Genomic DNA, 13,488 nt, shown 5'->3' with positions numbered 1-13,488 from the left:
TTCTGGAATGTTTAATTAGACTAAACAAATATGGTATGAATACATGGTTTTGTGTGTTCCAGCTTGTGATGGCATTGGTACTGACAGCCTGCAGACGGCTCAGACGGTAGATTCCAACAACATTGATACGTTTGTCAACTGCACCAAGATCAATGGCAACTTAGTTTTCCTCATCACAGGCATCAAAGGGTGAGAGCTGAGAAAAATGCATTTACTATTATGATGATATGAACACAAAGGAAACATATATATTACACCTGAATAGAAATTCAAATTGAATGTGGGTAAAGATTCACAAGTAACAAGATAGAAAGAAAGAAACAAAACAGAGTGCCATTGCAAGCATTACAGCTAAATTTAATTGCCATATCTATGTCCGAGTGGAGACAATTGCATCCATACATATAATACAGATGTTGAGATCTGTCTGTTTCTGATTCTCTCATTTATGAATTGCAGAGATGTCTATCACAACATTAAAGCTTTGGACCCAGAAAAACTCAACGTGTTCCACACTGTTCGCGAGATCACAGGTGGGCAAAAAGAACTCTCCTAGCATGCATCCTTGCAGAAACACACCAATGAATATACAAGCACTTCCATATATAGTGTTCATATATGTTATTGTTTTCTGTGTACATATCTGTATTACTTGAATTCACTCCACCCATCCTCCCCGAGACTGTCCACACCATGGCCAGACATTTCAGCAGAAGATGAATATCACATGAGTCTTTCAATCTCCTCTCGTCTCTCTGCTACTCTTCCCTTGGGGAGTCCCCTGCCTCAGTCTCAGAGCCCCAGCTCTCCCTTCATGCTCTATGAAGAAAAGATCCAAGGCATGTGGTCCACATCGTTAATCCTCTAGCTCCTGTATGCTTCCGCCACTTCTGAGCCGCATGTACATTGTCATATTTTAAGCCCAGACGTTTGACAGTGCCATCATAAAGAAACCTCGCACCTCGGATGTGACAGTCCCTAATGAAACGGGAAAAGTATTACTGTTAAAATAAATATATATTTAAAATATATTTTTTGATTAACATATGTTTTTATCAGAATGTTCTTGACCTGCCACTAACAGTTCCTCATTATAGTAGAACAACATTATTGTCAAAATTCACTATTCTATTGTCTAAGTGCACTTTGAAAGCATTGCGTTTCACTGATATGAATGTAAATTAAGATTAAGACAAAAAATGCCGAGCCTGATTTAGTTATCTAACTGATGACTTTCTTTTGTTTGTTTGTTGTCTTTTCTTACTTGCTCTTGGTCAGTGAGTTTGGGTAAAGATAATAGGAGCAATCCATTGGCCAATGAAAATACGGACAGACAGCTCAGTTTGTCATCTCTCTGATCTGTCAAGAGAACATGACTTTCAGCAGAGGACGCCAACCTTCTGTGACCTAAAGGTCACTGCAGCATTGTAGACTGTCAGCATCCAGCATGTCAACACTCCGATTTATTTTTCTTTCTTTCAAGGTGTGAGGAAGTGAGTGGAGATTGAGAAACCTGTGCACCATTTTTGTGCTTTTCTTTTCCCAATGTCATTCACATTGCAGTTTACTATAGTTTAATCACCGTCACCCTTGTTAATTTGTGGTGGGTTTTAGGGTGCAGGGACGGATCTGGCTGCCCATCAAGCTGGCACTAACTGTCAGCTGCTCCTTGGAGGAGTGCAGTTTCGTGGTGGGAGAGAAGGTTGCGTACGGCAGTATAAAATCAGCCTCCCGTATGAACAGTGTGGTGGTGAACTTTCTGGATAGCGTTGAGAAGGTGAACCAGGTGGTTGAGAGCGGTGTAGCATCCCCACCCAGGTGAACCCGACCAAATAAGTTGTCATTTCCAACGCCCCACCGTTTATCAGCAACGGCGTCCTGGAGAATCAACAACATTTCATCTTAATATCTTATCATGACTCCTCTTACCCACACTCATTTTTATTTTTTCAATGACTTCATCCAGCTGTTTTTTTTTCTGTTATCTGGGGGATTGTGGACCCTACCATTTCTCCACTAAATATTTGATATTCCTGAATCCATTATTGAAAATCCTAAATGAGCCGCAGCCATCTTCTCAGCGCATGCATTTATTCTTCTAAATGATGGAGCAGTGCGGGAACGGAGAAAGGAAATGCAGAAATGTTGATATACTACACTTTGTGCTTCATAACTGGCACCAAAACCCTGGAACTTGTTTGTATGATTCATGTGGACTAATCCGGGCGGCTCGGTGGCGCAGTGGTAAGCACTGTTGCCTCACAGCGAGATGGTCGCAGGTTCGTCTCTGACCTGTGGCCATTCTGTGAACAGTTTGCATGTTCTCCCCGTCCCTGCGTGGGTTCTCTACGGGTTCTCCGGCTTCCTCCCACCACCAAAAACATGCAGCTCGGGTGGATTGGTTACACTAAATTGTCCGTAGGTGTGAGTGTGTGTGTGTGGCTGATTGTATGTCTCTGTGTTGCCCTGCAATGAACTGGCGGCTTGTCCAGGGTGTCCCCTGCCTCTCGCCCATTGACTGCTGGGATTGGCTCCAGCTTGGCCCGCGACCCGATAACGGATTAAGCGGTTGGGACAATGAATGAATGAATGTGGACTAATCCAGTTGTCATTCTATCCTGTTGTGTTAACTGTGATAGACTCATTTTGAACTTTTTGTTTGGCATTTAGGCTTCCTGAACATCCAGTCTTGGCCTAACAACATGACAGACTTAAGTGTTTTCTCCAATCTGGCAACTATTGGGGGGAGAGCGCTGTACAGGTAAAAATCTGACATCAGTTTTCTCTTCTTTTATGCCTTTGTTGACATGTTTTTTACATTTGAAAGTTATATGTCAGGCATTAAAACAATGAGAAATCAGTGGCTGGGTAGTGTGTTTCTTTAGCACATCTGCGTGAACAAAACAAAGCAAGAATTAGCATTAAGACAATCTCTGTCTATTTAACTGTGAACACAGCCTCTTCCTACTGTTAATTACAATTTACAGTAACATAATTTACAAGTTTAACTATAGTATTAATCCATCTTCTTGGCTTCTCTTATTTCTTCTTTTCTTCATCTCCCCCTCCTTCCAATCTGGCCATCTTTGCCCTCACCCATTGCTCCCAACAGTGGGATCTCCCTGCTGGTGTTAAAGCAGCAGGGCATCTCATCTCTCCAGCTCCAGTCCCTGAAAGAGATCAGTGCTGGGAATGTTCACATCGCAGAGAACAGCCAGCTTTGCTACCACAGCACCGTCAACTGGACAAGCCTGTTTCGCACTGGGAACCAGAAAGCTCTCATTCGCAACAATCGAAGCCCACAAAAGTGCTGTAAGTTGATGCATCTTAGGTAAACAGTTTGACCTGCTTTGCTGTGTGATAGTGTCAATATCTCATTTAACTGCAATTCTGACAGATTTGGAATCATTTCAACATTTGTGGGGTGGTAGTGGCTCAGTGGGTTGGGCTTTGGGCTGGGAAGTGGAGAAGTCCACCGGTTTGAGTCTCAGCACAGACAAAAATGAGGAATGTGTGCTGGTGGCTGGAGAGGGGCCAGTTTTACCATTGGAGCACTGCTGAGGTGCCCTTGAGCAAAGCACCGCCCCCCCAATTGCTCCAGGTGGGCCAGTCATGGTGGCACCTTCACCCTATGCCCTCTCTGCATGCTCTGGGGCCCTATGCATATGCATGATGTGTGATTGTTTCAAGGGGCCCTTGGTAAATGGAATTTCATTGCATGTAAAAAGTGTGTACATTTACAATGAAAATAAAAGCTAATCTTGGCTCTTCATAAATTTAAAATATTGAGTTGTCAATACCTTTGGTGAGGATCGTTACAATACAGCTACGGTCAGATAGAGTTTACTATCAGAGTAATTTATGAATTTGAGGGAATATATCTGAAAGAAAATCTCACCCTATTATGTTTTTTTAAGTTATCTAGATTTATTTAGTTATTTAGTACTTAATTTGTAGTTAAATACCAATTTTGTTTCTTATATAGTAAATGATCGTGTATTTGCAACAATGTTTAATTTTAGACATATCAATTGTCAGAAGACCGATCAGCTTTGTCCTCCTATTTAAATTGGAGTCAACGCGGCAAATTCCATTTTAACTGTGATTTGTCTATTTCATTGTTCGGTATCACTTAGGACCGTTGAGTATTTCTTTCTCGATAGTATTGATTGCTATGACAAAATCATGTTCTAATTTGTAAATAGGTTACAGATAATAGCAAAAGAGTTTCTGACATGACAATTTTAGACTACCGGTAAATTATAATTTTGAATGATGATCTGATGCAGTTCAGACTTCAGAGCCAACAGGATTATTTTGAAGGATTTCTTTTTTTTTTTTTTGGAACTGCAGTCCTCCATATTACAAGTTTAAGTACAATAATATCACACTTTTATGATGATCTCTATATGAGCTTACTAATTTCTAAAGATTGTCAAAAATAATAACTCTTATACTAAATAACCAAGAGTCATTGACGGAAGACAAGATATGGCTACGAGAAAATATGAACATTTAGGAAGTGATGATTCAATTACTTTTTATTATATCCATTACATAAGTGTTGGGACATGATACATTAATAAACCTGTAGTTGTTTTATGGTCAGCATGTTTTCACTGTTCAAGTGCTTCTTTCGCCCGAGCAGTTCCTTACTGGTCATTCTCGAGTGACTTTGAATAATTGGTTAGACTCAGGAATCACACACCGTTCTCCTTGACATGCCTCTGTGTGTGTGCATCACAGTGTGCATGTGTGTCTACACTTGACTGAGCCTAGCAGGGTCTGACAAAGGTCAAGTCTCACACACTTGGAGGAGAGACAAGGCAGGGAATAAAAACTCTGCATGTGTCCATTTTCTTTCCTCTGTATGTGTTTGGGCACGCATGTATATAGACTTGTGGTGATGTAGAAATGGCACGAGGTAATGAGAAGAACCTGACACCAAGAGAACCACCACAGTAGGACCTTTTGCAAGCTGCACTGATTGTATAATTTGTCAATAATTCTGCTCTGTATTACAAACATACGGTAGATATGACTATAATTACTGCAAATGACATTCAGGAAGAACTGATGGAAGCAGAAGCATTTCAGCAAAAGAATGATATAAACACATTTTGTCCTTTACCATTAGTGCAGTCCATTTAATTAATGGTGGCAAAGAGGCTCTGATGAATGTAGCAATCCATTAGAATAGCCAGTGGATCTCACAAGGACTCCATACTTTGGAAGTGTTCCTGACATTTGTTTGATTTACATCATTTATTTATTTTCATTTATTTTTAATCTATTCCTTTTGAGGTGTTCCAAAAGATTTCTCAAGGATCTAGTAATACTAAAAAACAGGAATTATTAATAAAATACACAAAATGAATTGTGTTGTCCATGTTGCACAGGAACAAGGATAATTTCCCCTTCTGCACTCTTAAGCTTTTTTCAATGCTTGCCCTTCATTGCTTTCAATGCTGCCTTTGATAAAGAAAGAAATTCAGGAAGCAACAGTCCTGCTTTCAAAACACTTTAATATGTTATCCAACAAGAACACTTCTCCAACAGACCACTATTTCATTTAATTTCATCTATTGGTTTGTTTCGTTAATTTAACTTCATTACATTTAATCATTTTTAGCACATATTCATTCATTCTTTCTTTGTTTCTTTCTCTATTTGATTCTTTCTTTTCTTCATTCCTCCTTATCCACACAGTCATCTTGTGGGATTCAGAAAGGTAGCTGACACCTGGCACCCCATGGGGTTTTGTTTCCCAGCCACGTCAGAAACATCTGAAGTTGGTATCTTTTTGATGTAGAAAGTGTTGTATAGCTTAAAAAAAAGAGCCACCCAACTCCTCTTCTGTTTATTTCTCCTTTATTTATTTCTTCACACCCTTCCTGTTTTCATCTTTCCTTCTGTGTGGTCAATTTACCCGAGGCACCAGAAACCCAACAGAGGTGGTTCTCTCTCTCGTGATAGGCAATACTTTCATCCTGTTCCTTCAAAAGAGCACTGGATTTCTGTTTTCTCCATGTATCTGCATCCTTATGTGTGAATATTTAAGCATTTTGACAGTGAAGCATAGCCTCTGGCTTACATGTGGCCAGAACCTTGAATTCAGCAGGTATTTTATAACCAAGCCAAGAAAAGAGAAGATGAGATAAGAGACTGTTTTAAAATCCATCATTACAAGGGGAAAGAACATCAAATGTAGATGCCGTGATAAAAGTTCCAAATGTATCTGCAGTGCTGTCACCCTGTTAAAGTCGTTTTGTCACTGTAATACTCTCATATGTAGCCATCTTTGTAGAGTTGAGAGGGATAAAATAACGAGTGAGAGATGACAGAAGCAGACGCAAGAGAAGAGTGGAACTAAGTAGATGTAATGGCTTGAAACTGTTGGTACTATATGAGGAACAGTGAAACAGAAAGAGAGCTTACATCAAACAGATTGTTCACTCTGAGTGGCCTTGGAGAAATGGGTAATTTTTGCCTTTGACTGAATGCAATCAGAGTGGATCAAGAGCATGGAAATAAAAAGTAGGTTTTACTATGGCAGTAAATGACTATCCTAAACATCAACCACATATGTGAGAATTACAGTATTCATCAGCTGCTATGTGCGAGCCCTTAAAGGTTGTGTTTATTATTTTATTGAATTCGGTGAAGAAAATGCATTTCCAGGTCAGATTTTCCTGGCTTCTCGTCGGTAGCTGTAGATCAACGAGCTGGCGTGTCTGTCTCCGCACTTTCTGGATCTTACGTACCAATGCTTTTTTTGTAGTTAGCTCAGCATTTTTATACTGAAGGAACAGCTTGATGTCTGCCTTGCCTCAATTAGTTGAACCGCTGTTTTGCAAAGTTGTCTCATCAAGAGGGCACCTTTTATAGACTACAACAAAAATAACAGCTGGTGTGTGTAGGTGGAGAAATTTATTGGACAAATTAGCCCACACAAATTGCATGTGCCGTAGCATCCAGTCCTGTCTCCTCTTATAAGCAATGGGCCAATTTTGGATTGATTTATGGCTGACTAATTCGGAGTAAATTAGGGTTTATATTCTGCATCTGCGCTGAGTTGTCGAAGCAGAACTGCATCCTGCTTGACTACAATTGTGTGACCTTAATAGCTTTCATTTTGTCTGTAGCTAAGGAGCACATGGTGTGCGACCCACTGTGTTCGGATGCAGGATGTTGGGGTCCAGGCCCAGACCAGTGCTTGTCCTGCAAATACTTCAGCCGTGGACGAACCTGCGTGGATATCTGCAATCTTTATGAAGGGTAAGCTACTTGTGCATTCACATATGCATTCATATATAAGCACTGCCTTCCTTCGTCATTATGACTGGTAGATTACATAATGCTAGTTGGACGTATGTACATACGTGTCTGGAGGTCTTTTAACATTCTTGATGGATGGATGGAGTCAGTTTTCTTCATGTACATTTTTGTAGAGAATGCAACATTTCCTACCAGTGGAAAAGTGATCCACTTCAAACAGGCAATCACAATTCAACGTTAAAAAAAATCTGAGATTGTATGACAAATGTATATTTTTAATCAACTAATTTATGTTGTTCAATGTTACTGTAGCCGTAGGTAGACTTGATTTGCTGTGGGATGAGATAAAACATCCTATATCCATTCAAACCAGCAGACATACATATAATACGTATACAACCGGTAAAATCATCTAGCCCCAGTAACCAAGATGTCATAAAAACGTTTGCTGACCACAATAATAAGGAAGAGCAACAACACAAGAGATTATGATTAAAATTAAACCTGATAAAAAGATGAAGGATTCAAATGTTTTATTTTGCTGCCTTCTTCCTGAGAAAATATTAACCAAAGATTATATTTATCATTGCATTATATCTGATTTTTATTTTATTAATTTTGCATTCTCCAAAAGTTGAAGTAAATAAAAGTTAATTTATTAAATTAAATTAAATTTCAATCACTCAAGTGCTATTTTTTTCAGATTTTTTTCTTTTTTCTTGGTAATCACGAGAACATGAAAACTCCCTTCTCTGGATCGTCTTGAAATTAAGCAGGACACTGAAACGTCATCCATGTTTGCGTGGAAGTCACAGACCGTTCTGCCCCCTGTGCTGCAATTAATTTCTTGAAAATAGAACATGACCAAAACCTGACAATTCGCAGTGTGGCTTTGTAGGGCAGCAGAGTTTGACAAGATAGCACAATTTCTCATCACTTGCTGAGTGCAATTGTTGTGTCAGGCTAACCACCATTATCCCTAATTTGGAAAGCAAATAGAAAAAGCAAAATCATCCCTTTTCAAGAGGAATGAAATATTTAATACAATTGTCAATGACATCCAATTTCACAGCTAACTGCATTCCTACAATGTTTATTTTCACCATCCTTGTTTGAACAGCTCAATGTGGGTAGGTCAGGGACAAAGACTTCCTCGTCTCGGCAAAGTAAATACCCACAATTCCAATAAAGCCCTAAAATCAAAATAATCAAACACAGATAATGAGGGCCGATATGGCCCCTTCATTGTCTGATTTTCATTCACTTACTTCGTTTCAATCCCTTTCTTTAACTATAAAACAGGTTTGATGAGCAAAGTTTAGCATTCTTGGCACTGAAACTGGATTAAGGCTTTTCCTTCTAAAACCCAAAATTTACATGCCTCATCTCAAGCAATTATCTGTTTTAAGCCCGAGCTTAAAGTAATTCCTGATTTTTCAAGTAGGGCTCACCATCATACACTCTTATACAACAATGTGAAGGTTACCAATGCAGCAAAGATCAAACTGATTCCTTTATTAAGTGTTTGACAGAACCCCTGCAGGAATAGTTTCAGGAGCATGCAGCATCAGGATAACATGATCAAATCAAGGACAAATACACTAAGATGTATCAACTCATCGCTTTAAGCTATGAAGACGAGTGGTTGAATTATTAAGTAATCTTCATCTGTTGGTGAAAGACCACTTTCTTTGGAAAATATTAAAGATCCGAGGGATGAAATTAATTAAATACATATGTCAATATTATATTGACGTATGTGTTTGTATATACTATAATATTATTAACAATATTATAGTTTGGGTTTTTTTTCCTGCAGAACTTCTGGAGAACTGACTTTAAGGTCAGAGTCTCAATTTGATATTTGCTGACTGTATTAAGGAGGTATGAGGAAGACCAGAAGAGGCTGTTCGGGCAGGGGGGCTAGGCGTGTCACTGCGTGTCACAGTCACTGCTTGCGCACGGGGCCACGCCCTGCCTACCTGTCCACCTGCACATCCATACCATCCACTTTGGCAAGTTTACCACAATGAGCACATCACCTACCAAAATATAGGCCTTTAAATACATATATATGGGCAGCATGGTGGCGCAGGGGTAAGCGCTGTTGCCTCACAGCAAGAAGGTCCCAGGTTCGAATACGACTTGCGGCCTTTCTGCGAGGAGTTTGCATGTTCTCCCCTTGTCTGCGTGGGTTCTCCGGCTTCCTCCGACTACCAGAAACATGCAACTTAGGTGAATTGGTTACACTAAATTGCCCATAGATATGTGTGCATGACTGATTGCTTGCTTGTCTATGTGTGGCCCTGCGATGAACTGGCGGCTTGTCCGGGGTGTACCCCAACTCTCGCCCGCTGGCTGCTCGGACAGTTCTCCAGCACAACCAGTAACGGATTAATTGGTTCAGAAGATGAATGAAGGAATTGTATCCTCCTGAGACCCAGCCAGTTAGCATGTCCTCTGTAGTAGACATTTGTCCATTGCAGATGACATGCTAACTGGCGGGCTGGGTCCCAGGAGGATATATATATACACATGCTGTCTGAGATGTTCCACACCATCTTTATTCATATATATTTTCTTTCAATGTATAAAAAGAAGGAACGAGTATTTTTTTTCACAAGAAAAGAAAATATAATTCTATGTGTAATCTCAGTCGTTCATGTTAACCTGTAGTTGACTTCTCAATGTTTATTTAAAATCATCAAGGCGATTTTTGACCTTACTGTTCAAAATGTCATATTTTTCTCACAACAGAGAAAGCACAGAACATTAGAACAATGCAGAGCAAACCACAACAGCCCATAAGTCTTAAGTGTCAGTGATATCGTCCAGCTATGCTGCAGCTCGCATGCAGACAAAGCCTGATTCCCCTGCCTGGAAGGTTTTGTGAAGACCAGACGAAGCGTAATTAATACTTATTTAATTTAGATCCCACTGGGATCTTTTGCTAAGATTCAAACTTCTGGTGTTCCTATGCTGACAAAAAGAGAATGACTCAAAATATATCCTCCTTGTCCTGTGGTGACAGGCAAAATTTCAACTCAGCCTCTTTGTGATCAAATGTCACGGACTCTTCAATGCAATTGTGGGGTTCTGGGCTTATAAGGGAAATACAAAAATTGAACAAGGTAACGGATCCAATTAATTTTCAAATATGCTGCATCTCTCTGTGTCTGTAACGTCCTTCTCTGTGATGGCATTGACTTCCGTGATCTAAACCCGACATCGACAATTAAAATGATGCAGCCACTCTTTGTATTCTTTTATGGCCATAACTTAAGGAAAAAATGTTGCAAGGCGAATTAATCCAAGATGTTAATCTTCTTGAAGGTCTTTTAAGGATGAATATACTGTATAATCCACCTGTAGTCAGCTAATGTCTCTCATCACTTTCTTTTCCCTCCCATTTTAAAATCTTCCTCCATCCATTTCATTCTTCAGGGATATCCGAGAGTATGCCAATGAGTCGGTGTGTGTGGAGTGTGACGGCCAATGTGAACAAGCAGAGGATGACTCTTTGACCTGCCACGGTCTGGTAAGCTTGTTCGTGTGCAACAGTTAGAAAATATGTTTAAGTAAAGTATACACTATTCTCCCACACAATTAAAACAAATTACAACAAAACAAGTCAGTATCGTCATATTACAGCCCTTTGGGTACCAAAATATCACCAAAATATCCTTCCAGAAAATGGTTTCAAAATAAGATGGATTACCATGTAAAAATGGCTTAACAACAAACAGTTCCTCTGAAAACACTGATGATACAGCCCCACTTCATCTTATTCACTATTTCAGTTCTGATCCAATAATACACAATACACAGTGTACAGGTACAAAACTAAAAGCAATGGTGGATTTTCAGTTTTTATTGCTTGCTAATGCCCTTTTTGAATATGCAGATTGTCTGTACCATTACCATGAACAGAGGAAACACATTAGTTAAATTAGTGTGTGCTCACAATAACCTGCTGCTAACAAAATCCTGTAGCTGTGAAAGCACAATCTGTAGTGTTAATTTTGGAAAAAATACACTGCCAACTACTGACCTGGCATGAATACTGCAATGATTTCAACAGGGGTTTTGTTTGGTTTCTGTGTGCAGCAGTATCATTTCTAAAGCATTTTCCCATATTTTCGACAAAACCATGTTAATGAGGCCATTAAATTAATTTATGTTTCAGCTTTCATGCAAGATGTTTCCTTAGTTTTAGCAGAGTGATCAGGAGTTCCATGTATTTACTTGTTAGGTCACTAATAATAATAATACTGCATTGATTTTATGTAGCGCTTTTCAAGGCACCCAAAGATGCTTTACACATTGTGCATTATTCATTCACTCCATGCTTGGTGGTCTAATATCCTTAGAGGTATCAAGGTCATGTGTGCTGTTGACCAGTTGTCAGGGTTGTTAAGGTCAAATGTGGCTCTTTAATTTACTCAACCATAACAAGGGTCATTGGGATCACATGACTGGAGTGGAGTGGAGGGGTTTTTGATATTGGATAAGCACTGGCGGCAAAGAAAATATAGCATCATTTCATTGAAAAAGATAAAAAGTGAAAACAGAAAGTTTCTGACCTTCATCTCCATCTGCCTATTTGCTGCTCTACACCCACAGCCACATAAGGCCATTGACCCTTCTTTTAAAATAGTATCTTGCTGTTTGATAGAAGGGGATGACTTGCGACAGATACAAGCCAGAGGGTGACTCTGCTGATTTTAATGTTGCATCAAATCATGTCAGATAGTTTGCTCGATATAGTTTAGAAAGTGAGCATTTTGGTGTGAGAAGCAAAGGCTTTATTTATTTATTTATTTTTGCAAAACCATTAAAGTTAATTGATTGTTTGGTATCAGACTCTTGAAGCTTTTTATTAGTCATGGCTGACAATCTCGAACTACTGCCGTGTAACTACATTTGACAATGTAGGTGGTGAAGACTGGTGATGTTTCCTTACACAGTTTGTCCACTACTTATTGACCTTAACTTAATAATGGAGTGGCCATGTACACCCTCTTATTACAGATTGCATTCGGAATTATTTCAATTGTCACCACCACATGCTATTTAGGTGAATGCATTACTTCAAATTGTCCGGACTGTACGAGCATGTGCAAGAGTATCCATCTGTCTCTGTGTGGCCCCGCGATGCGCCGACAACTCATCCGAGGTGTACCCCACCCCTCGCCCATAGCAAGCTGGGCGTGACCTGCAAAGCGGAAAAGCGGCTGTTGATGAGATGATTGTCTCGTCTACAAGAAAATGGAGGGATCGATGGTTGGATAATTATAAAATAGGGAGTGAATGGACTCACAGTAAGGTTTTGGATTGTATTGTATTAACTGCTTTAGGTTTAAGATGATTATTTCTGGTCACTCAACATCTGTTCAAGAGATGTGACGAGAACGTAAAATTGGTATTCCTTGCATTTCCTCCTGTTTTTTAGTTTGGAGCCAGATTAATCAATATTTCTTGCATGGAATTAATTTTTCATGTTGCCTTATAAATGTCCTGTATTGTAGACACAATTGCAGACATATAATATCATTGTATATCCACTGTGCAATGACAATAAAGGCTTTCTATTCTACATAGACTGAAGCACAACATGATATTTTTTTTAAAAGAAATTCATGTCAACCTGCATGAGTGACGTTACGATCTTTGAGACCAATGAATTGGAGCTACCGTATTCATTTAGGCAGATATAGTGGCAGGGTGTGATGGATCTGTCAGTTCATTATGTCAAAGTAATATAAATTATACATATTTCCTGATGTACCTGATCATGCCTTGACAAGCTTGTTATTTGGCTGCCTGTTGAAAGTCTTGAATATGAAAATAAGAATGTAGATTGATTGCCAACCTTCTGCAGATGAAAGTGTGGCTTATGCATAACAGAGGGAGAAATACGACAGAGAAAGAATACAGTCGTACACTTAGTTGTCACAAAACTAGCTCACTTATAATGTATAGGAGAAAGCTTTGGTTGTAACAGCACACACACACATACACACACAAACACACATGAATCACTGCATATGGTAGGGCACTTAAAGATCCAGGCTCATCCCAACGTGAAGCTGACAAGAGCAGCGGGAGTTTTAGTTTGCATAATTAGAGTGAGGTGAATCCATGTTCACACACTCAAGCTACAAAGGACGTATGCACGCTCACACACACAGACACACACAGACGCGAAAC

General features: G+C 39.5%; 1 protein-coding gene across 1 annotated transcript in view; it reads left to right on the top strand.

Annotated features, from left to right (window-relative positions):
• The window catches only part of LOC137913800 (receptor tyrosine-protein kinase erbB-4-like), a 99,645-nt gene that overhangs the window by 42,838 nt on the left and 43,319 nt on the right, over window positions 1-13,488 (top strand). The window contains exons 9-14 of the mRNA XM_068757436.1: window positions 63-189; window positions 460-533; window positions 2,671-2,761; window positions 3,113-3,312; window positions 7,146-7,278; window positions 10,723-10,816. Of these exons, the coding sequence (XP_068613537.1) occupies window positions 63-189; window positions 460-533; window positions 2,671-2,761; window positions 3,113-3,312; window positions 7,146-7,278; window positions 10,723-10,816 (719 nt within the window). The remainder of the gene's footprint in view (window positions 1-62; window positions 190-459; window positions 534-2,670; window positions 2,762-3,112; window positions 3,313-7,145; window positions 7,279-10,722; window positions 10,817-13,488) is intronic.

Source organism: Brachionichthys hirsutus, unplaced genomic scaffold, assembly GCF_040956055.1.
Source record: "Brachionichthys hirsutus isolate HB-005 unplaced genomic scaffold, CSIRO-AGI_Bhir_v1 contig_909, whole genome shotgun sequence".
Lineage (NCBI taxonomy): Eukaryota > Metazoa > Chordata > Actinopteri > Lophiiformes > Brachionichthyidae > Brachionichthys > Brachionichthys hirsutus.
This window is presented reverse-complemented; position numbering and strand designations above follow the sequence as displayed.